Source organism: Heptranchias perlo, chromosome 18, assembly GCF_035084215.1.
Source record: "Heptranchias perlo isolate sHepPer1 chromosome 18, sHepPer1.hap1, whole genome shotgun sequence".
NCBI classification, from domain to species: domain Eukaryota; kingdom Metazoa; phylum Chordata; class Chondrichthyes; order Hexanchiformes; family Hexanchidae; genus Heptranchias; species Heptranchias perlo.
In genome coordinates this window covers 16,063,913-16,089,742 of record NC_090342.1, presented here as the reverse complement: position 1 = coordinate 16,089,742, position 25,830 = coordinate 16,063,913, and the positions used below count along the sequence as shown (strand labels likewise).

At 39.8% G+C, this 25,830-nt stretch overlaps 1 protein-coding gene across 1 annotated transcript in view; it reads left to right on the top strand.

The window, feature by feature from the left end:
* Positions 1–25,830, top strand: part of LOC137334621 (zinc finger C3H1 domain-containing protein) — an 82,565-nt gene that overhangs the window by 14,120 nt on the left and 42,615 nt on the right. Inside the window, exons 6-16 of the mRNA XM_067999439.1 lie at positions 255–375; positions 973–1,064; positions 1,618–1,830; positions 2,724–2,891; positions 6,090–6,227; positions 8,552–8,670; positions 9,674–9,820; positions 12,680–12,854; positions 22,125–22,268; positions 23,038–23,595; positions 24,667–24,776. Coding sequence (XP_067855540.1) covers positions 255–375; positions 973–1,064; positions 1,618–1,830; positions 2,724–2,891; positions 6,090–6,227; positions 8,552–8,670; positions 9,674–9,820; positions 12,680–12,854; positions 22,125–22,268; positions 23,038–23,595; positions 24,667–24,776 — 1,985 coding nt within the window. The remainder of the gene's footprint in view (positions 1–254; positions 376–972; positions 1,065–1,617; positions 1,831–2,723; positions 2,892–6,089; positions 6,228–8,551; positions 8,671–9,673; positions 9,821–12,679; positions 12,855–22,124; positions 22,269–23,037; positions 23,596–24,666; positions 24,777–25,830) is intronic.

Here is a 25,830-nt window from a genome sequence, read left to right as displayed (position 1 = left end):
TCTACAGGCTCTCCACCAAGATAAGGACTGCAGTTTTGTTAAGTTTGAAGTTTCAGTTAAGCACTCATGTATGCATTATTTTCACAGTATGCTGGACATGAAGTTTTCTGATATAAAAATGATAAAAGGACTTTAAACAAATCTAGATTAATAACAGTTGATTTCCAGAGTGCATTCAGTTCAACTCAAATGTAAATTTGTGATGGTGAAGGAATTTGTGCACAGTGATGAGATTTTATTTTGAATTTTCTTAGTCAACAGATGCAGATATCAAAAAATCACAGGATAAACCAATAGAAGAGTCAGGAAACCTGTACCAGTATGATAACTATGAAGAGGTTGCTATGGAAACGGATAGTGAAACCAGTTCACCAGGTATGTACCACTTTACTTAACCATCTGTAACTAACCCACATTTAAGATCTTGTCACTAAATTGATGTTCTAAGCCATACTTGATGTCTTGAGAGACATTTGAGATAATGCCAACATATTTTAATTGTATGGGACATTATACGTGAATATAGGATAATTGAGTGAGAATATGCATGGTATTTTATTGTGTGTATCTAACGGTCTAGATCTCTATCATTGAAAGATTTTACAAATGTTTGAGAATCTGTAGTGTTTTATGCAGTCCTTATTGTATTTAAATGCTGATGTGCAAATCACACAAGAAAAGGTGATATAAAGTTTATTCCAAATGTAGCCAGAAATCCAATATTGTATTTATATGGATATCATAGACTAAAGATGCCATTCTAAGAGGGATGAAAACCCCACAAACGAATAACTTCCTGTGCCCATTGCTTAATATTCATGTGTAATTACACTTTAGGCTCGCCAGTTGAAGGTATTTGACAACTGATTTACTCATTTATGTAGCCTGGTGGTGAACTTTCGTTCTGGATTTATAAAACCGCATGAAAACTCTTATCACTTCAAAATATGTTTCTTTTTCCTTTTCTGACAGTATCATCTCCAGTGCCTCCTTCATTCGCTACAGATTACCAATCAGGGTATTTTGTTCCAATGCAACCAGTGCCAGTATCTTCGCAACATCAAGTAAGTTTCATTTCTGCATTAACCCTAATGTAAAACTGATATTTTGTGATATTGTGTTGTGCACCCTTAATTATCACCATAGTTTGCTGCATGAAATTGTCTTCCATGTTGTCTAGCTCTTATTGTCCTGGATGTGAACTGTCTATGTACAAATCAAAAGAACATATTGGTTACTTTAAGTGCTCTTTTTTCATAATGCATGCACAGTAATAAAGGTGCAGTTACAATATTACCATTTTTGCAGTTGATGGCCACTCAGTTAATGGGAACTCAGTTAATGGCTTCAGGAGTGACTGAAGATTGTCCACTGCTGTGGTTTTTTTTGGTGGGGGGGGGGGTGGGGGGTTTGCTGGAAGACAAATGAGGTGGACTTCATATCATTCAGGTGTCATAGAACAATGTCGGACACTATAATTGGGTCGCTGTATCAGCTGCAACAAAAGAACCTCAGCCTCTTTCTAACGAGCTGTCTTTCATAGCAATAACTTTTTTGTTTTTACAATTTTTAAATCTGTAAAATATCTAAATATTTTGCAAATCTGTTGCCTTTTAGAATATGGGGGAGCCTGTGATGCCAAATTACTTAGAGACTTACTTCCCTGGTCCCTTGGAGCTTCCCCTACCACCACCGCCGCCACCACTTCCTCCAGAGGAGCCTGAACAGCCTCCTAAGCCTCCATTTGCTGATGAAGAGGAGGAAGAAGAAATGCTCCTTAGAGAAGAATTGTTAAAATCGATAGCAAATCGGCGTGCATTGAAACCTGAGGTATTTAAAACAGCTTTGATTTTTTTTAACAATTACGTTTAACCAGCAGAGGGCGATCTTTAACAAGTCAGGATATTTAGTTGGAATGGTTTGTTCTCGAGACGGTTTATTTGTTTACTCATCGATGAGTTGCGTCCAGGGTGTTTCGAGTTTTAAAAAAAACTCTTGCATGTTAATACCCTGCAGGAAGTCCTCAAGTTCAATTTCTGCTCTGTGCAGAGTTAATTGATTTTAGTTATAGTAGGTAGTCGGCAAAGTAGTGTTGAGGTCGCAATCAGATCAGCCATGATCTTGTCAAATGGCAGAGCAAGCTCGAGGGGCCAAATGGCCTACTCCTGTTCTTAATTTGTATGTTTGTACGTAATTCGTAATTGGAGCACAAGAATTTGCCTGCTTTCTCGAACTAAGTTCTTGCTCCTGGTTGCAATCTATTGGCCCCTGCTGGAAAATGCATGCATGTGGATGTCTAATAAGGGCAGGTTTTGATGCTCTTCATGGTGAAATAGCTTGCTGAGACTTGTCGTTACTTCATACATGGAGTGACCACTTGAATTGCTGGTGCCTGTTGAGCCACACTCCATAGGAGTCCATGCTCTGCAGAAAATTGAAAAAAAAATTGGAGGGGGCAAAGCAGGAGAAGAACCTTCCTGTCACATGGTGGACTCTTCTACGTCATTTCCTATACTAATGACAAAAAATTAATTAAAAAAAAAAATTCTCATCCTAACATTTCGATGACAAATTTGTTGGTTGCTTTACGTTCAATATTGTAAGTGAGGAGGGGGTTGGGGAAAGATCAAGACTGAGTAGTGTAAGTTGAGCATTGCCTGAAATAAAAAGAATAACATTTTCTTTTGTGAGATAAATCTACCCTCTTTAATTTTCCTAAGCAGGATTCAACTGATAGCTGTGATCCATCCTTGCCACCTCTTCCTATTGATAACTTCCAATCTGCGTCAATAAATAATTTTTCAACTGCTAGCCTGAACTCTACATCACAACTGCGTCCCCAAAGCACAAAGTTTGTGAGAGGACCTTCAGCCCCTCGGCCACTGATAGTGGTAAGTATTTTGTGTAGATTTTCTTGAAAGTCTGTATAATCAGAATGGGTTTCCATTTCAAATATGATATTCTCAGCTTGTTTTGGATGTGGAGGACTGCAGATATAAAATTGTTCCCTGCCACTCTGCAGTAATGCATGGTAAGATTTTATTTTCAAATTATGCAATGAAGCAAACCGTTTATCAAAATTGAGTAGAGTCTAAGATTTAATGTTTAATCTTGTCCAATTTAAAACTATATCTTGAAACCATTAATTTAATTTTCTGTTCAGTACAAGTATGTAGTGATATATTAAATCCTTGGATTGTACAGAGACCATAAGAAATAGGAGCAGGAGTAGGCCATTCGGCCACTCGAGCCTGCTCCGCCATTCAATGAGATCATGGCTGATCTGATTTTTACTTCAACTCCACTTTCCTGCCTTTTCCCCATATCCTTTGACTCCCTTGTTGATCAAAAATTTGTCTAACTCAGCCTTGAATGTATTCAATGACTCAGCCTCCACAGCTTTTTGGGGTAAAGAATTCCAAAGAATCACGACCCTCTGGGAGAAGAAATTCCTCCTCATTTCCATCTTAAACGGACGATCCCTTATTCTGAGACTATGCCCCCTAGTTTTAGCTTCCCCCATGAGGGGTAACATCCTCTCAGCATCTAACCTATCGAGTCCCCTCAATCTTGCATGTTTCAATAAGGTCTCCTCTCATTCTTCAAAACTTCAATGAGTATAGACCCAACCTGTTCAATCTTTCCTCATCAGACAACCCTTCCATACCCGGAATCAACCTAGTGAACCTTCTCTGAACTGCCTCCAATGCAAGTATGTCCTTCCTTAAATAAGGCACCAGAACTGTACGCAGTGCTCCAGATGTGGTCTCACCAGCACCATGTACAGTTGTAGCATGACTTCCCTGCTTTTATACTCCATCCCCCCTGGAAATAAAGGCCAATATTGCATTTGCCTTCCGGATTACCTGCTGCACCTGTATGTTGACTTTTTGTGTTTCATGTACGAGGACACCCAGATCCCTCTGTAACGCAGCATTTTGTAGTATTCCTCCATTCAAATAATATTTTGCTTTTTTATTTTTCCTCCCAAATCGGATGACTTCACACATTCCCACATTATATTCCATCTGCCAAATTTTTGCCCATTTACTTAACCTGTCAATATCCCTTTGCAGACACTTTGTCCTCATCGCAATTTGTGTTTCCACCTATCTTTGTATCATCTGCAAATTTGGCCACAAGACACTCTGTTCCTTCATCCAAGTCATTGATATATATTGTAAATAGTTGAGGCCCCAGCACTGATCCCCGCGGCACCCCACTAGTTACAGATTGCCATTTTGAAAATGACCCTTTTATTCCGACTCTTTGTTTTCTGTTAGTTAGCTAATCCTCTATCCATGCCAGTACATTACATCCAACACCATGAGTTCTTGTGCAGTAATCTTTTATGTGGCACCTTATCGAATGCCTTTTGGAAATCCAAATATACTGCATCCATTGGTTCCCCTTTATCCGCCCTGCCCGTCTAAAGAACTCTAATAAATTTGTCAGATATGATTTCCTCTTCATAAATCTCCTTGATTGTATTATGAGTCTCCAAATGTCCTGCTACTACTTAATAATGGATTCTAGCATTTTCCCAATGACAGATGTTAGGCTAACTGGTCTATAGTTACCTGCTTTCTGTCTCACTCCCTTCTTGAATAGAGGTGTTACGTATGCGGTTTTCCAATCCGCTGGAACCTTTCCAGAATCTAATGAATTCTGGAAGATTACAACCTATGCATCCACTATCTCTGTAGCCACTTCCTTTAAGACCCTCTGATGCAAGCCATCAGGTCCAGGGGACTTGTCAGCCTTTAGACCCATTAATTTACCTAGTACTTTTTCTCTAGTGATAGTGATTGTTTTTAGTTCCTCCCTCCCCTTTGCCCCTTGATTTTCTACTATTATTGTATGTTATTAGTGTCTTCTACTGTGAAGACAGATACAAAATATCTGTTCAATTCCTCTGCCATTTCCTTGTTTTCCATTATTATTTCCCCAGTCTCATCCTCTAAGGGACCAATGTTTACTTTAGCTACCCTCTTCCTTTTTATATACTTGTAGAAGCTTTTACTGTCAGTTTTTATATTTCTTGCTAGTTTACTCTCAATTTATTTTCTCCCTCTTTATTATTCTTTTAGTCATCTTTTGCTGGTTTTTAAAGTTTTCCCAATCTTCAGGCTTACAAAATAATCTTTGCCATGTTGTATGCTTTTTCTTTTAACCTTATACTATCCTTTACTTCCTTAGTTAGCCATGGTTGGTTCACCCATTTTTGTGGAGTCTTTCCTCCTAACGGATATATTTTTGTTGCAAGTCATAAAATATCTTTTTAAATGTTTGCCACTGTTTATCCACCATCATACCAAAGTATCTTTTCAACAGTGACTAATGCATGGTTTTTATTGACTGTGCGACTGTGATAATGAAATGTGTTAATCATTTTGGTATGTTTTATTGGTTAAAATGGGTCCATTTAGATATAATACATGGTGGATTATCTTTCTGCTCTATACTTAATGTTTCTGTTGCTGCTGGAACTTGTAAAAATAACCACTTTATTAACTTCCAAGGGACCTAAAACATCTAAACGGAAGCAATACTGCCTTTAGCAAAATACCATTGGGTTCAAACCCTTAGTCACTTGAATGCAAGAAACTGTTATCAGATGGTGTATTGAAAGCTCCAAGAAACTTGGAAACAAAATAACCAAGTTCATGCAGGTTGTTATAGAATAGATCTTCTGTGTGATTTTAACCGTAGGTTTATGTGTAATAGTTTTCATTTTTTTCATTTGAAAGTCCATCCTGCAGGTACTTGTCAACATATGGGTAGATATAGTATAGGTTTCAACAGCTTCTCTGTGAAGGCAGGAAATTAGAAGTGCTAATTTAGTGTATTTATATCTTGGCTTAATTATTTCTGAAATGATGGCTGGTCTGCTACAAATAAATACTGAGCTAAATGTCCATCCCTGGGAGATTTATAGAGGTGAAACTTAATTAGTTACTTCTTTTAATTTCTTATGTAAAAAATTTGATATACTGTGACCTCAGTTGCAGTATAGTATGACATAGCCTGAAAAGTATTGGCATTTTCATTGTGTACACTAAGTATTTTGCTTTTTCTCAAATTTGCAGATTCCAAGGCACAAATCAGTAGTTGTGAGGCTGGATGACTCTGATGATAGTGAGTCAGATAATGAACAATCCAGTTTAAACGTGGGTGTCTTTGGAGGTTTGGAGTCCATGATTCGAGAGGCCAGAAGATCTGCAGAGGTGTGGCGAAACATAACCGTATAGCTGCAATAGTAAAATGTTTTTGTAGGGTATAACTGTATTGTGTTTAGTCGTGCCCTTTATATTCGTAACCTGTTACGGGTTTTACTATTCCAATTATGTTCAGTGTTGGAAATTAACTGCCGCTTTCATTAAGTCACTCGGTTATCTCCTGTGGAGTTGCACATGGGAGTCCAGACCAAGTGCAGTCTTCAGTTGGTGGGGTTAGAGGGCAAGGGATATTTGGACTTGGTCGCATAGATGTAATTGAGTCCCGATTCTGTTATGATACATTTCCATTATAAATTGCAGATAACATGCAAGAATCCACCATGTGGCGATTTGTAATGGAAACTGCCTATGCGAACTTGAAGTGCTGTAATTATATCTTCCTGCCAGTGGAAGTGCTGCTGCAGCACAATTGGCAGGATGGTATAATTACAGCACAAGAAGTTTAACTTAGAAACATGAACGTAGCAATTTATAATAGAAAAACGGAGGTTTGCACAAGCTAAGATTTTATAGATAGAACTGGGTGTACACAGTTGGTTTTGCATATTGTCCCTTTACCTCAGTCATCTAGGTTAAAATATAACCTGGGTTAGTGAGATGAATCAAGCACTCAATTAAATGTCAAGGCTTTAAATTTGGATAGTTTCAACCATGTCCCATAAATGCACAGTACAAATCTGTTAGTAATTTGGCACTGAACTAGTAACTTCACTTAGGTTGCAAGAAAGGCAAGCGTGGGAGTAGGAAAAAGAAAAGTCAGTGATGCAGTAGGGTTGGGATGTCCAGCCTGTGATTTACCCCTTTCGCTCTCTCTTTCTCCCCCTCTCCTCCCCCCCCCCCCCCCCCCCCCCCCACAGCTTTCGTTTAAGATATGGCCCTCAAAGCAAAGGCAGCCCAGTCTTTTGTACTGTTTCTTATTAGCTTATTTGTCCTGTTTGAATTTTGTGGGCTTGGAGGTTTGGAAAAGTGTTTGTTTTTAGCATTGTTTGGTGGATAAATTTTAAAATACATCAAATTCTGACCATATTATGAACCTGACACACACGTTAATGGTAACCTGGATTTAAACTTTATATGTAACCCTTGTGGCTCCATATTACACACGTGCAGCCATGAAGACAAAAGCTTTGACATCTGTCTGGTTTTAAATGTCACCAAAACTTATGATACTGTGTCACACAACCTATTAATCACCACGATAGAAAGTCATACAATAGGAGGCAAGCTTCAGAGGGGGATTGAAAATTCTCTAAACTAGTGAAAGCAAAAGTTATGAATGGAATTGTCGACAGGCATGGCATCACTGAGCGCCGCAAGGATTAGTGCTAGGGCCATTGCTGTTTATAGTGGATGTACATGATTTGGAGCTGGGAACAAAAGCAAAGCCTGTCTGTTTGCAGCTGATACCAAATTTGGGGGTAGGGCATTTTCAAACATTAGAGAAAAGGCAAACCAAATGCAAAAGAATCTGGATAGATTGACAAGGTGGTTAGATAAGTGACAAATGATATATAATATGGACAAATACAAAGTATTGAGACTGGGGAATGTAAACTAAATGGCTTTAGGCTACAGGGCACAAAGGAAAGGGATCTGAGGGTATTGTTGGATAGCTCAGTAAAACCAACAGCGTAATGTGCAGCAGCAGCAGTAAAGAAAGTTAACTAAATTTAGGGATGTACAGCCAGAGGAATAGAGAAGAAATCCTAGGAGGTGGTGATGAGTGTGCACTTGACACTGGTTTGGCCACACCTGTATCTCTGTACAATTCTGGTCACTACCAAAGAGAGAATTATGCAGACATTGGAGGTTGTGCACAAAAAAGCAACCAAACATAAGGCATCTAAGTTATCAAGAGAAGTTGAAAAGCTTGGAATTGTTTACTTTGGCAGACAAGGATCAGGAGATATCTAACATCCTTAGGGGAATAGATAAATTGAACCCTAATAGTATGTTTGAGATTACCACAAACACTAGAACCAAAGGACATGGTTTCAAGCTAGAAGAGGGAAGGCATGTGTTCATGCAGAGGGTGGAGACTGTGTAAAGCAGATAGTGGCCCAGGGAGACTGGAATAATTGAAGAGATCAGTGGGTAGATGTTTGAAGGGGCAATTGAGGGATGTTAGCTTTTGAGACCAGCCATATGGGATAGTAGAGTCTTTTCCGATCCTGTACTTTCCTATGATCCTTTGTACAAAATAACACCTTTGCAGTAGCGGCTGTTTTTCAGACACAGTGGGGCAGAGTTACTCCATCAGAGTTGCTATACTAAACTAACACACCACTTTAAATTTTTATTTCCTTTTAAAGGCTTCAAAACCAAAGCCAAGACTAAAAGCAGAGAAAGAAAATGACCCTGCAGGAACCAAAGATGGCTTTTCAGAGGGAGGGAAAAAAGAAAATAGACTCTTAAAGGAGGAAAATGCCAGGTAAATGTTCACTGTTGATCAATGCCTATTATTTTATTTGCTTCAGTAAATTTCAAGCTTAAAACAAAGGCTAAAACTGGGCTTAATATTGCTTTAATAATAAAACAGAAATTGCTGGAAATACTCAGCAAGTCAGGCAGCATCTGTGGGGAAAGAAACAGTTAATGTTTTAGGCCAATGACCCTTCATCAGAACTAGAAGTTGAAGATTGAACAGTTTTTAAGCAAGTACAGAATCAGGGAAAGGTGGGGCTGGGGAGGGAAAGAAAGAAAGAACAAAAGGGAAGGTCTCTGATAGGGTGGAGGGCAGGAGTGATTAAATGACGAGGGATGATGGTAGAAGGCAAGGAGGGTGGTAATGGGACAGGTTAAGAAACAAAAGATGGGTCTAGAGGAGCTGTAAACGGCAACATCAGAACATTGCTTTGTTTGAGAGATAAATTTTGTGAGTAACAGTTGTCATTTGGATTTTGAAGCATCTGTTTTTCTTTTATTTTGATAGTGAAGTAATGGCTATTTAATCCCCAATAACTGTTAAATGTGTCTTTGTGCAGAAGTTGTTGAATTTTGTCACTAGCTTGTTGTTGAAAAATTAGCTATCTTGAAACAGCAGTTTTACTATTCAATTTTTTAATACATTTTGTGCTGTAAGTTGCTTACTTTCCTTTTAACTTTGAATGAAAGAAGACATCAGTAGTAAATTTAAAAACTAATTAAGATAGTTGCTGCAACCTGAATGTTTATCACTCTAGTGATGGGATTGAACTAATCTCATGCCAAGTGGAAACAGAAAGACAAAAACTCTGGGTGTGTTCTGGACAATCTAGCTTAATTCTTGTGACCACAAACTTGCACTAAACACTGCAAGCCTATTCTATTTGTGTTTGCTGCCAAGCATGAACAGAACATAAAAGGACTGTCTTCTGTTTGTCAGAGAACATGCATTAGTTTCAGTGCTTAGCGCATTGCCATTGTACTGATTGGTTTGTTTTGATTTTATTTAGTCGTGAGAAGCAGCGACTGTTGAAATCGGATTTGTCAAAGGGTAGTCCATCACCGGTTCACTCAGATGCTGAAGTAGATGCTGTTGGAAAGAGAGCTGTGGTCAGTAAACAACTGTTGGAAGTTGAAGATAGACTGAGAAAACACAAGTAAGTTTTGGTTGTGCTTGATTGGTTTAAGTCGGTTTTCTTCAGTCTGAACATCATGGAAATAAAGAAGAACAAACTTGCATTAATAATAGGAAATTCCCCAGGATGTTTTAGAGACAGCAATGAAATAACTGACCAGGCAAACTGTTCTGTTGATTGAGGGATAAATGTTGTCCAGGACCCCGGGAGAACTCCCTGGCTTCTCTTCAAATAGTGCCATGGGATCTTTTATGTCCAACTGAACAAACAGATGGGATCTCAGTTAAACATCTCTTCTAAAAGATGACACCTCTGATAGTGAAGCACTCTTTCTGTACTATACTGAAGTATCAACCTGGATTATCTGCTCAAGCGGCTTGAACCTATGACCTTCTGACTCATAGAATGGTTACAGCACAGAAGGAGGCCTTTCGGCCCATTGAGCCCATGCCAGCTCTCTGTAAGACCAATCCAGTTAGTCCCACTTCCCCATCCTTTCCCCGTAGCCCTGCAGATATTTTCCCTTCAAGTACTTATCCAATTCCATTTTGAAAGCCACGATTGAATCTGCCTCCACCACCCTTTCAGAGAGTGCATTCCAGATCATAACCACTTGCGTTTCAAAAAAATATTTTTCCTCATGTTACCTTTGGTTCTTTTGCCAGTCCTCTGGTTCTCTACCGTTCCACCAATGGGAAGAGTTTCTTTCTATCTACTCTGTCTAGACCCCTCATGATTTTGTACACCTCTATCAAATCTCCCCTCAACCTTCTCTGCTCTAAGGAGAACAACCCTAGCTTCTCCAGCCGATCCACCTAAATGAAGTCCCTCATCCCTGGAACCATTCTAGTAACACTTTTCCGTACCCTCTTGAGGGCCTACGCATCCTTAAGTGCAGTGCCCAGAGTGGGACACAATACTCCAATTGTGGCCGAACCAGTATTTTATAAAGGTTCATCATAACCTCCTTGCTTTTGTACTCTATGCCTCTATTTATAAAGCCCAGGATCCCGTATGCTTTTTTAAACTGCTTTCTCAACCTGCCCTGCCATCTTCAACGACCTACGCACATATACCCCCAGGTCTCTTTGTTCCTGCACCCCCTTTAGAATTGTACCATTCAGTTTATATTGCCTCTCCTTGTTCTTCCTGCCAAAATGTATCACTTTGCACTTCTCTGCGTTAAATTTCATCTGCCACGTGTCTGCTCATTCCACCAGCCTGTCTATATCCTCTTGAAGTCTATTACTATCCTCCTCACCGTTCACTACACTTTCAAGTTTTGTGTCATCTGCAAATTTTGTAATTGTGCCCTGTACACCTGAGCCCAAGTTATGAATATCTATCAAGAAAAGCACTGGTCCTAGTACTAACCCCTGGGGAACACCGCTGTATACCCCTCTCCAGTCCAAAAACAACTGTTCACCGCTACTGTTTCCTGTCACTTAGCCAATTTTGTATCCATGTTGCCACTGCCCCTTTTATTTCATACACATCAACTTTGCTGACAAGCCTATTATGTGGCACCTTATTAAACACCTTTTCGGAAGTCCATATACACCACATCAACCGCATTGCCCTCATCAAAAAACTCATGTTAGTTAAACACAATTTGCCTTGAACAAATCAGTGCTGGCTTCCCTTTATCAATCCATATTTGTCCAAGTAACTATTAATTTTGTCCCGGATTATCGTTTCAGAAAGCTTCCCCACCAGCTAGGTTAAACTGACTGGCCTGTAGTTGCTGGGTTTATCCCTACATCCTTTTTTTGAACAAGGGTGTAACGTTTGCAATTCTCCAGTCCTCTGGCACCTCCCCCGTATATCAGGACGATTGGAAAATTATGGCCAGGACCTCCACAATTTCTATCCTTACTTCGCTCAGCAACCTAGGATGCATCCCATCCGGACCTGGTGATTTTTCTACTTTAAGCACAGCCTTTTAGTACCTCCTCTTCATCAATTTTTAGCCCATCCAATATCTCAACTACCTCCTCTTACCGTGACTTTGGCAGTATCTTCTTCCTTGGTAAAGACAGATGCAAAGTATTAATTTAGTACATCGGCCATACCCGACTCCATGAGTAGGTCACCTTTTTGATCCCCAATCGGCCCCACCCTTCCTCTTACTACCCATTTACTATTTATATGCCTAAAGAAGACTTTTGGTTTCCCTTTTATGTTAGTTACCAGTCTATTCTCTCTCTTTGCCCCACTTATTTCCTCCTTTTGCTGTTTCCATTGTGTTACGGTTCTTGGCAATCTTAGATTGGCTTGCAGTTTGAAAGAAAATGAATGGCTCTCCCTAATTTGAGACAAACTATAAAATACCACCATTTCATGTTTGTTTTTTGTAAGGCGCCCGACGGCAGTCTTGTTACAGTATTTAGGACTAGCGCAGTTCATTTCATTTGTTTTTCACATGCTCAAACAACTGCAAAACAGGGAAGAATTTGGACTTTGTTTTATACAAGTTACAGGAAAGGGCAGGAAAGTTCATGTAAGATTGTAGGTGTCTTAATTTTTAGAACACAATTTTCTGCAATGGTACTACAACATCTCTGCATCCATCCTTTATTTCCTATCTTTGAGCAGCTAACCTTCTGTTAGCAATGTACAGCTTCCTCGACACTTTCAAACCAAAACCTATTCTGAGTATGATGTTTACTTGAGGTTTGGCAACCAAATCGACTTCCCTGTACATGGTAATGAATCTGTTTAGTTTTTATGTGTAATATTTCCTCTTTTGGTAAAGATGTTGATAGCACACAGCATGTACAGTCTACATTTAATAGTGCAATGAACTCTACCGTTTCTGTATTTAGATATTTAAAAAAAAACTTGAGGCGTATAACTTAGTGTTCTTTGTTTTTCCTTTAGTCTCCTGTTGACAAAAGATGAATCTCTCTTATCAAACCTGCTACAACAAGAAGCAAAAAAGAAAGAAGCGCTGCGCCAAGCTGAAGCCAAATATATGAAGCATAAAGAACAGTTGCAGGCAGCTGAGAAGATTGTGAATGCCAATAGAATGCTCCTTAAAAAGCTTCAAGAACAGGTAGGTAAAACAGTGGCTTTCTTGAGGTTCCCCTTTTTCCTACTCTGTAAACTGTTCAAGTTTAGTTTTCAATTTTATTCTGCAAGCTAAGTTGGTACGTTTAAAAAGCTGTTATTCTTGTCGATTAGGTCAATATTAGGGGTGGTACAATTGATTTCTGTCGTGGGTCTAGGGAAGGGGATGGGAAATCAGTCAGATTCCTTATCCTGATTGATATGCAGTGGCCTCTGCTGGAATGCAGTGTGGTCATCGGATGATGTCAGGATTGTGTTCAGCTGCAATGCTCCAAGTCAAATAGCCCGCCAGTGCGCTCTATCTTGCCTCACATGCGCTGTTGAGGGTGATACCGGACGGCTCCCATGGCAGTGTACCTCAGCAAGAATAGTGCTTTCAGGAAAGGAGAAGAAAACTGGAAAACAAACTGTCCTGTACATATTGCCTTGTTTTTAGCATATCGGGTATGTAACAAGAAAAGCTTCCATTCCTATATTGGGAATGGCAAATCACACCCCTCAAACACAAACACCTGAGGAATAAAAATTCCATGGAAAAAGTGATCCATCCGTGGCTAACTAAAGAAGTTAAGGATGGTATTAGATTTAAAAAAGAGACTTATGATCTTGCCAAGAGTAGTCGTAAGCCTGAAGTTTGATAGAGTTTTAGAAACCAGCAAAGGAAGATCAAAGAAATGATAGAGGAAGAAAATAGAATGAGAGCAAACTAGCAAGAAATATAAATAGATTGTAAGAGCTTTTACAAGTATGTAAAAAGGAAGAGAGTAGCAAAAGTAAACATGGGTCCCTTAGAGGCTGAGACAGGAGAAATTATAATGGGGAACAGGGAAATGGCAGAGATGTTAAACAAATATTTTGTATCTGTCTTCACAGTAGAAGACACAAAAAACATAACGGAAATAGTGGGGAACCAAGGGTCTAATGAGAGTGAGGAACTTAAAGTAATTAATATTCATAAAGAAAAAGTACTGGAGAAATTAATGGGACGAAAAGCTGACAATTCCCCTGGACCTGATGGCCTACATTCGAGGGTTCTAAAAGAGGTGGCTGCAGAGATGGTCGATGCATTGGTTGTAATCTTCCAAAATTCACTAGATTCTAGAATGGTCCCAGTGGATTGGAAGGTGGCAAATATAACACTGCTATTCAAGAAAGGAGGGAGAGAGAAAACAGAGAACTATAGGCCAGGTAGTCTGACATCAGTAATCGGGCAAGTGCTGGAATCTATTATTAAGGGTATGGTAACAGGGCACTTAGAAAATCATATGATTAGGTAGAGTCAACACTGTTTTATGAAAGGGAAATCATGTTTGACAAATCTATTTAGTTTTTTGAGGATGTAACTAGTAGGACAGATAAGGGGGAACCAGTGGATGTACTTTTTGGATTTTCAAAAGGCATTCGATAAGGTGCCACATAAGAGGTTGTTACACACGATAAGGGCTTATGGGGATGGGGGTAATATATCAGCATGGATTGAGGGTTGGTTACGGGCAGAAAAGAGTAGGAATAAATGGGTCATTTTCAGGTTGGCAGGCTGTAACTAGCGGGGTGCCGCAAGGATCAGTGCTTGGGCCCCAGCTATTATAATCAACAATCTATATTAATGACTTAGATGAATGGACCGAGTGTAATATATCCAAGTTTGCTGACGATACAAAGCTAGGTGGGAAAGTAAACTGTGAGGAGGAAAGAGTCTGCAAAGGGACATAAACAGGTTAAGTGAGTGGGCACGAAGACAGCAGATGAAGTATAATATGGGGAAATGTGAGGTTATTTACTTTAGTAGGAAGGATAGAAAAACAATATTTTTTAATGGTGAGAAACAATTAAATGTTGGTGTTCAGAGGGACTTGACCGTCCTTGTATATGCAACACAGTTAACATGCAAGTACAGCAAGCAATTAGGAAGGCAAATGGCATATTGGCCTTTATTGCAAGGGGGTTGGAGTACAAGAGTAAGGAAGTCTTGCTGCAATTGTGTCGGGCTTTGGTGAGACTACATCATCTGTGGTAATTGGCCTTGGAGTTAGTGCAGCGTAGGTTTACTAGAATGATACCCGGACTTCAAGGGTTAAGTTACGAGGAGAGATTACACAAATTGGGGTTGTATTCTCTGGAGTTTCGAACGTTAAGGGGTGATCTGATCGAAGTTTATAAGATATTAAGGGGGGCGGATAGAGAGAAACTATTTCCGCTGGTTGGGGATTCTAGGAGTAGGGGGCACAGTCTTAAAAATTAGAGCCAGACCTTTCAGGAGTGAGATTAGAAAACATTTCTACACACAAAGGGTGGTAGAAGTTTGGAACTCTCTTCCGCAAATGGCAATTGATACTAGCTCAATTGCTAAATTTAAATCTGAGATATAGTTTTTTGGCAACCAAAGGTATTAAGGGATATGGGCCAAAGGCAGGTATATGGAGTTAGATCACAGATCAGCCATGATCTTATCAAATGGCGGAGCAGGCCCGAGGGGCTGAATGGCTTACTCCTGTTCCTATGTAATGTATGGGATGGCATCAGACAGGAAATTAGAGATGCATGTAACAAGGGTACTACAGTAATCGTGGGTGACATTAATCTACATATAGACTGGCCAAACCAAATTAGCAATAATACTGTGGAGAATGAGTTCCTGGAGTGTGTACAAGATTGTTTTTTAGACCAGTACGTTGAGGAGCCAACCAGGGAATAGGCTATCATAGATTGGGTATTGTGCAATGAGAAGGATTTAATTAATAATCTTGTGTGGGGTCCTTTCGGGAAGTGACCATAACATGATAGAATTCTTCATTAAGATGGAAAGTGAAGTAGTCCAATCCGAAATTAGGGCCCTAAATCTAAATGAAGAAAACTACGAAGGTATGAGGAGTGAGTTGGTTATGATAGATTGGGAAACTTCATTAAAAGGCATGACGGTGGATAGGCAATGGCTAACATTTAAGGAAACATGAATTGCAACAATTATACATTCCTTTTTGGTGCAAAAACACAAAAGGTAAAGTGGCCCAACCATGGCTAACAAAAGAAATTAAGGATAGTATTGGGTCCAAAGAGGAGTCATATAAAGTTGCCAGAAAAAGTAGCAAGCCTGAGGATTGGGAGCAGTTTAGAATTCAGCAAAAAAGGACCAAGAGATTGATTAAGAGGGGAAAAATAGAGTATGAGAGTAAACTTGCAAGGAACATAAAAGTGGACTGTAAAAGCTTCAAGTATGTAAAAAGGAAATGATTAGTGAAGACAAATGTAGGTCCCTTACAGTCAGAAACGGGAGAATTTATAATGGAGAACAAGGAAATGACAGAGCAATTAAACAAATACTTTGGTTCCGTCTTCACGGAAGAGGACACAAATAACTTCCCAGAAATGCTAGGGAACCAAGGGACTAATGAGAAGGAGGAATTAAAAAAAATAGTGCTAGGGAAATTAATGGGACTGAAAGCTGATCAATCCCTAGGCCCTGATAATCTGCATCCCAGAGTACTAAAAGAGGTAGCCATGGAAATAGTGGATGTATTAGTTGTCATCTTCCAAAATTCTATAGATTATGGAACAGTTCCTGCAGATTGGAGGGTGGCAAACGTTAACCCCATTATTTAAAAAAGGAGGGAGAGAAAACAGGAACTACAGACCAGTTAGCCTAACATCAGCGTAGGGAAAATGCTAGCGTCTATTATGAAGGATGTGATAACAGGACACTTAGAAAATATCAACGGGATTAGACAAAGTCAACATAGATTTATGAAAGGGAAATCATGTTTGACAAACTTACTGGAGTTTTTTGAGGATGTAACTGGTAGAATAGATAAGGGAGAACCAGTGGATGTGGTTTATTTGGATTTTCAGAAGGCCTTTGATAAAGTCCCACATAAGAGGTTAGTGTGCAAAATTAAAGCACATGGGATTGTTGGTAATATACCGGCATGGATTGAAAATTGGTTAACAGACAGGAAACAGAGCAGGAATAAATGGACCTTTTTCGAGGTGCCAGGCAGTGACTTGTGGTGTATCGCAGGGATCAGTGCCTGGGCTCCAGCTATTCACATTATATATCGATCATTTGGATGAGGCAACCAAATGTAATATTTCCAAGTTTGATGACGACACAAAACTAGATGGGATCAACGGTTGTGAGGAGGATGCAAAGAGGCTTCAAGGCGAATTAGACAAGTTGAGTGAGTGGGCAAATACATGACACATGCAGTATAATGTGGATAAATGTGAAGTTATCCACTTCGGAAGGAAAAACAAAGGCAGAGTATTATTTAAATGGTGACAGATTGCGAAATGTTGACGTGCAAAGGGGCCTGGGTGTCCTTGTTCACCAGTCACTGAAAGCAAACATGCAGGTGCAGCAAGCAGTTAGGAAGGCAAATGGTATGTTGGCCTTCACTGCAAGAGGATTTGAGTACAGGAACAAGGATGTCCTACTGCAGTTATACAGAGCCTTGGTGAGACCACACCTGGAATATTATGTGCAGTTTTGGTCTCCTTACCTAAGAGAGGATATACTTGCCATAGAGGGAGTGCAGCAAAGGTTCACCAAACTGATCCCTGGGATGGCAGGACTGCCATATGAGGAGAGATTGGGTCGACTCGGCCTGTATTCACTCGAGTTTTGAAGAATGAGGGGATATCATTGAAACATATAAAATTCTGACACGGCCAGACAGACTGGATGCAGGGAGGATGTTTCCCCTGGCTGGCAGGTCCAGAACGAGGGCTCACAGTCTCAGGATACGGGGTAGGAATTCTCTAACACAGAAGGCTGTGGAGGCCAAGTCAATGAATATATTTAAGAAGGAGCTCGATAGATTTCTAGACACAAGGCATCAAGGGGTATGGGGAGAGAGCGGGAATATAGTTTTTTAAAATTCGTTCGTGGGATGTGGGCGTCGCTGGTGAGGCCAGCATTTATTGCCCATCCCAAATTGCCCTTGAGAAGGTGGTGGTGAGCCGCTGCCTTGAACCGCTGCAGTCCATGTGGTGAAGGTTCTCCCACAGTGCTGTTAGGAAGGGAGTTCCAGGATTTTGACCCAACGACGATGAAGGAACGGCGATATATTTCCAAGTCGGGATGGTGTGAGACTTGGAGTGGAACATGCAGGTGGTGTTGTTCCCATGTGCCTGCTGCTCTTGTCCTTCTAGGTGGTAAAGGTCGTGGGTTTGGGAGGTGCTGTCAAAGAAGCCTTGGCGAGTTGCTGCAGTGCATCCTGTGGATGGTACACACTGCAGCCACAGTGCGCCGGTGGTGAAGGGAGTGAATGTTTAGAGTGGTGGATGGGGTGCCAATCAAGCGGGCTGCTTTGTCCTGGATGGTGTCGAGCTTCTTGAGGAGCTGCACTCATCCAGGCAAGTGGAGAGTATTCCATCACACTCCTGACTTGTGCCTTGTAGATGGTGAAAAGGCTTTGGGGAGTCAGGAGGTGAGTCACTCGCCACAGAATACCCAGCCTCTGACCTGCTCTTGTAGCTACAGTATTTATATGGCTGGTCCAGTTAAGTTTCTGGTCAATGGTGACCCCCAGGATGTTGATGGTGGGGGATTCGGTGAGGGTAATGCCGTTGAATGTCCAGGGGAGGTGGTTAGACTCTCTCTCGTTGGAGATGGTCATTGTCTGGCACGAATGTTACTTGCCACTTATGAGCCAAGCCTGGATGTTGTCCAGGTCTTGCTGCATGCGGGCATGGACCGCTTCATTATCTGAGGGGTTGCGAATGGAACTGAACACTGCAATCATCAGCGAACATCCCCATTTCTGACCTTATGATGGAGGGAAGGTCATTGATGAAGCAGCTGAAGATGGTTGGGCCTAGGATACTGCCCTGAGGAACTCCTGCAGCAATGTCCTGGGGCTGAGATGATTGGCCTCGAACAACCACTACCATCTTCCTTTGTGCTAGGTATGACTCCAGCCACTGGAGAGTTTTCCTCCTGATTCCCATTGACTTCAATTTTGCTTGGGCTCCTTGGTGCCCTAGGTATTGAATTAGAGGATCAGCCATGATCATGTTGAATGGCGGAGCAGGCTTGAAGGGCTGAATGGCCTACTCCTGCTCCTATTTTCTATGTTTCTATGTTTCACACCTGAAGTACTGTGTACAGTTTTGGTCTCCTAACCTAAGGAAGGATATACTTGCCTTCGAGGCGGTGCAACAAAGGTTCACTTGGTTGATTCTTGGGATGAGAGGGTGGTCCTCTGAGGAGAGGTTGAGTAGAATGGGCCTATACTCTCTGGAGTTTAGGAGAATGAGAGGTGATCTCATTGAAACATATAAGATTCAGAGGCTGTTTCCTCTGGCTGGAGAGTCTCGAACTAGGGTGCACAGTCTCAGGATAAGGGATCGGCTATTTCGGACTGAGATTAGGAAAAATATATTCACTGAGGGTTGTGAATCTTTGGAATTCTCTATCCCAGAGGGCTGTGAATGCTCAGTCGTTGAGCATGATCACGATTGAGATCGATAGATATTTGGACTCTAAGGGAATCAAGGGATATGGGGATCAGGCGGGAAAGTTTAGCTGAGGTCGAAGATCAGCCATGATTTTATTTAATGGCGGAGCAGGCTCGAGGGGCTGTATGGCCTGCTCCTATTTCTTATGTACTTCATTTACAGTTAATTACTTAGAACTGCAGTATTTGTTAATGCGAGCAGACACGGCAGCGATTTTGAACACAACAAAAAAGTGGAACATGTTTTAGTGGGAGAACATTTGGGAAACAGTGATCACTATCATTAGGTTTAGATTAGTTATAGAAAAGGACAAGGAAAAATTCAATGTGAAAATTCTTAACTGGGGGAGGGCTAATTTCAGTGAGTTGTAAAGGGATCTGGCCCAGGTGGATTGGAATCAGATTGGCAGGGAAAACAGTAAATGGGCAATGGGAGGCCTTCAAAGAGGAGATAATTCGAGTACAGACTAGACACATTTCTACAAGGTGGAAAGGAAGGACATCCAAAGCTGGAGCTCCCTGGATGACTAAAGATATCGAGGTTAAAATGAAACAGAAAAAGGAGGCTTATAATAAATGACAAGTTCATAATACAGTAGAGAACCAAGCTGAATATAGAAAGTACAGGGGAGAACTGAAAAAGGAAATGAGTGGCAGAATATATGAGAATAGATTAGCAGGTAACATAAAAGGGAACCCAAAAGTCTTTTATATACGTGTAAAAAGGTAGTCAAAGGAAGGGTGGGACCGACTAGGGACCAAAAAGGAGATCATCAGAGGATATGGCTGAGGTACTAAATGAGTGCTTTGCATCTGTTTTCAATGAAGAGGATGCTGCCAATGTCACAGTAAAGGAGGGGGTAGTCTAGAAATTGGATAGGATAAAAGTAATAAAGAGGAGGTACTAAAAAGGTTGGCAGCGCTCAAAAGTAGACAAGTCACCAATTCCGAATAGCATGCATCCTTGGTAACTGAGGGAAGTAAGGGTGGAAATTGCGGCGGCTCTGGCCACAATCTTACAATCCCCCTTAAATATGGGAGTGGTGCCAGAGGACTGGAGGATTGCAAATGTTACACCCCTGTTCAAAAAAGGGGCGAGGGATAAACCCGGCAACTACAGGACAGTCAGCCTGCCAAACAGTGGTGGTGGGGAAACTTTGAGACAATAATCTGTAACAAAATTAATTGGCACTTGGAAAAACATGGATTTATAAATGAAAGTCAGCACGGATTTGTTAAAAACAAATAGTGTTTGATTAACTTGATGAAGTAACTGAGAGGGTTGAGAGGGTAGTGCGGTTGACGTGTATATAGACTTTCAAAAGGTGTTTGATGAAGTACCATATAATAGACTTGTTAGAAAAATTGAAGCCTGTGGGATTAAACGGGCAGATGCTGCTTGGATACAAAATTGGCTAAGGGTCAGAAAGCAGAGAGTAGTTGTTTTCAGACCGGAGGGAAGTGTGCATTGGTGTCCCCTGGGGGTCGGTGTTGGGACCACTGCTCTTTTTGATATGTATTAATGACTTGGGTATACAGGGCAGAATTTCAAAGTTTGCAGAGACACAAAACTTGGAAATGTAGTAAAGAATGAGGAGGGTAATAACAGACTTCAAGAGGACATGGGCATACATATGACAGATGAAATTTAACAGAGAAGTGTGAAGTGATTCTATTTTGGTAGGAAGAATGGGTGGAGGCAATATAAACTAAATGGTACAGTTTTAAAGGGGGTGCAGAAACGGAGACCTGGGAAGGAACGTACACAAGTCTTTGAAGGTGGCAGGGCAAGTTGAGATGGCTGTTAAGAAGGCATATGGGATTGTGGACTTTATTAATCGAGGCATAGAGTACAAAAGCAAGAAAGTTATGCTGAACCCATACTGGTTTGGCCCGAGCTGGAGTATTCTGGGCTCCACACTTTTGGATGGATGTCAAGGCCTTAGAGAAGGTGCATAGAAGATTTGCTAGAATGGTACCAGGCATCAATGACTTCCGATAGATGGAGAGACTGGAGAATCTGGGGTGGTTCTCCTTAGAGCAGAGTAGGTTAAGGGGCGATTTGATGGAGGTGTTCAAAATCATGAACCGATTTGATAGAGAAAACAAGGAGAAACTGTTTCCAGTGACAGAAGGATCTGCAGAGGACACAGCTTTACGGTAATTGACAAAAGAACCAGAGGTAACATGAGGGGAAAATAATTTATGCAGCAGGTTATGATCTGGAATGCACTGCCTGAAAGGGTGGTGGAAGCAGATTCAACAATAACTTTCAAAAGGGAATTGGATAAATACTTGAAAGGAAAAAAATGACAGAGCTATGGGGAAAGAGCAGGGTGTGGGACTAATTGGATAACTCATTCAAAGAGCCGGCACAGGCATGATGGGCCTAATGGTGGCCTCCTGTCCCATATCATTCCATGATTCCACAATGCGCTACCAACAGAATGAGATGAATTACCAGTTAGGTTTTTTTTTGAATGGTGGTTGGGGAAAGAATGTTAAGCAAGAACCAGGACAGCTCCCACCTCTTTGAATAATGCCATGGGATCGTTATCATTCATCTGAACCATGGAATAGACAGATGAGAATTTGGTTTACCATCTCATCTGGCTGGCACCTTTTAATAATGCAGCAGTTCCTTGGTACTGTGTGGAGTGTCAGCCTAGATTATGCAGAACAAATCTTTGATGCATTTTCTCATGTTTAGTGTCTTGCCACTTCTGATTGAGCAAAACATTGTTCAGTTTAAATAATCTTGACTTTTTCTACAATGGCAGAAGTTTTTTTTCCCTTTTTAGATACATAAAGTACAACATCGAATTGTGCAACATCGAATACAAGTTAAGAAAAGTTTGTCGGTAAAATATGAAGAATTTGCACGAGCAAAAGCTGTTGCTAGTCGAGAAGTGGGAAAGCGTAAACGTGAACAAGATTCGTTTGCAGTAAGTTGAAAACTGGTTAGGACCAAGGTGTGAAATATGTTCAAAGACTTCAATTATAATCCGACAGCAATTTGGAAAAGTTTTTAATCATATAAATGGGTTACAAATGGGCAAATGCACAACCACTGCAATTATAGGTTGAGGTATAGTTTAAATAGTTGTGTTTTATCAAATCTGCATATCAGGCTTTTTAAATACTCCTTTTTAAAAAAAAAGTACTGTAGAATCTCTAGGTGACACAACATTTAGTTTTATTGCCTGGTGTGTGTACTGCTTCATGTAAACCTTTGTATTTAAGGCTCTTTTATGGTTTTTAACTTTAAAAACACATTACAAATAAACTTAACTGTCATGCAAAATTGACAGTCAACCTGCTAGATTGCTCAGACCTCACAATTTTTAGTCTCAAGATCTAATTCTTTATGTATTCCAGCTGCATATGATGGTGTCTGGTCTGCAATATTTTGTCTACTGTCCACTATATCACCAAGTAAAATCAAACATGAAACATTTCTTTTTGAGAAGCAAATGGGTATGCAGAGTTTTAGTGGGTTTGTAACTGAATTTTCTGTCAGTTTTGTTCTATTAGATTTAGTTTTCTTAATGAAACGTTACCTTGGAAGGGACCATTTGATTTTCTTTTTACTTCTGATATCGGAACCAAGTTACTCTAAACTTACAGCCATTAATATTTAAATGTTATTTAGATCGATGCCTTTTTAATATTAATAATATTGATGTTTTTAAAAAACATACTTTCTTCCTTCAGTCTAATAAGAATATCCGGTTGGATGGCTCATCTAAACATGTGGCAATTTTGAAGAAACAGTCTGCTGAATATATAGCAATGGAGAAAAAACGCTTGCAGCAACTTGAATATGAGTATCGGCTAAAGATTCAAAAACTAAAAGAGGCGCAGGCTTTAAGGAATGCAGGGCAACCTGATAGTTTGCCTGGAATAGAAGAAGAGCGTGCATTTGTGGTGTCACAGCCTTCTTTGCATGACCTAACACAGGATAAACTTGTTCTTGATACTGAAGAAAACGATGGAGAAGATGAAGTGCAGTCTCCATCTCTAAGGGAACGAAGGAGGTCATTCCGGGAATCAAACTCTTTCACTAAGCCAAATCTCAAGCACACCGATCTTAGTCAAGGGAAAGAAACTTTAAGTAAACCTACAAAGAAAAGCTTTGATGAGCCTGAACTGTTTCTTGGGCTCAATATTGATGATCTTAAAAAACTTCATGGAGAGGCTGACAACTTGAAAACGTTGCTGCAGAAAAGTTTAGTTTTTGTGTCTTCAAAAGAGAAACCTGTGTATGGTCAGGTTAGTAGAATGGAGTTTGTCTGTCTGCACTGTAATGCAATATTCAAAACTACGGACTTTGCGAAGCTGATGAGAAAATATGTTGTTTTTCCTTTTCTTAGGATTATTAGTAGATGTGGCATTAAGCGGCTACGAGTTAGTATTTTGTGCGTGTGTTGTAAATTTGATACTTTCCCAGTGCCATTTTGCAATTGTTCAGATTGTAAAACTGCACATCATGGACCTTAATGCATGTTCAGTGCTTTCATTTCTATGATTATCTTTAAGAAGGGTATCTAGTCTTGCTAGGGTAATATGAGAAATGGATTCTTTTGGGTGGTGGCTTATGATCAAACTTCATAGACTTACTTCTATCTTGTTTCTGTAATAAAAGCACTTTAAATGAAAGATTTCAGATTTTTAAGCTAACCTCAAATAATTTCCTTTTCAATGCTATGTTCATTAAAGTAAGGACATGGCGTGATTATTTAATTAGTCCAACTTCTAAATTGTGCTAACTGCAAAATGCCAAAATTCAGCATGTGGTGTAAATATAAAATTCATCCTTTTAGAACTTGTGCATACTAAAGGAGTGCCACATTTTGCAACAAAAGTAAAATATTAGTGCTGATGTTTATGAAACATTTTTGTACACATCTGTTGCACACTTTCTATTAAGAAATTTAGTGAGCATTGCTTTTAAATTTGGAATTCATTTCAAGTAGTTGCAAAATAATGTAAGGGTACAAACTGTTAAGGATGTTAGGTAAACTGCTGGAAATTTCTATCACTAGCAGTGTTACTCAGTTAAACACAGACAAAAGCTCACTGTAATGGGAACTGACCTTTTATCCACATTTAGAATTAGGGTGGAATTGCTATTTTTTGAAATAGCAATTTTGAAATATAATTTTAAGCTCTCAAACTTCAGAATTTAAATACACATTTTAGAAAGCTCTTGATCATGGTATTTCCTACTCAAGTTACAAGTAACCTTTTTCTTTCTGAATAGTTCTTTAAACTTTAGAATATGTGAAGTTTTTTCAAAAGAGCTTGCAATGTCTTTTTTAAAAGAACTGCTGTCTTCTGCAGGAGATTCCTGTGGATTTGGATGTAGTGTTGACACAGTCAAGACAAGTTGATTTGAAACCAACTCCATTTGGATCATATAATAGCCCTCTTTTGGTCTTCAAATCTTACAGGTATGAAAGAAAAATTTATTGACTTGTTTAATACCCTTTGAATACTTTATATCTTGAAACAAACGCAATCCTGATAAAACTATTGAGTTGGAATTTAAATCGGGAAGGAGAAAAGTAAATAGAAAATTCACAGACAAACCAGAGCTTCAAATGCAGAATTTTCTTTATTTGGCTGACGATGCATTTGACTCGAGCACACACAAATCCATTACATCCACCAAGTCTAACAAGATTGAGAAGTATATGGAAACATTCCTTTTAACATTGGTTTACTTAATCAGTAAGCATTTTAGTTCCTGGATTAAAAGGATAATGATAAAAGGAGGTAATATTTCTGCGAGATACTTGAAGTGTGCGACATAAAATGTGTGCAAGACATACTGTTACAATAGCAGATCTCCCGTGGCATTGTCTATAGTAATTGCAGGATAGAGTAGGGATGCTATACCAGGTAACTGTTATCAGGGCCATTGATTAACATTGTTTAAGTCAAATTCTGTTTTGTCAAATCAACCAAGTGTGACAGGTAAGTAGTTATAGGAAATAGGTGTGACAGTTATAGAAGGGGTGCACCAAACACAAGACTCATAATATATTTTACTAGTTCTTCTGTGATGCTCTTCATGGTAAGTTGTAGGTTCACTGTTTTGAGGACAGGAGCATATACCATTATAATGCTCAATGTGTTAATTAGTGGGTAGGGGTGTTTATGTGCCATATGATATATTTGTTCTGCATTTTTAAAAACTGAGTCACAGATCAGATTGGCTTTCTCTCTTTTTAAATGCATATGAGGCCACAAAGTCTAATTTGTTAAGCAAACCTAGGCTGAGTTAAATCAGAATTTATTTGTTTGATCAGGGAATTTTGGGCGTGGGAAAGTGCTCATAAGTTTCAGGGGGAAAGGGTAGAAACAGGCAGTATTACGTCAGTGATGTTTCTTCTCTAAGATTATTGTATATTTGTACCAAAGTGGGACAACAACATGCATTTATATAGCACCTTCAACATAGAAAAACATCCCAAGACGCTTCACAAAAGGGTAATCAGACAA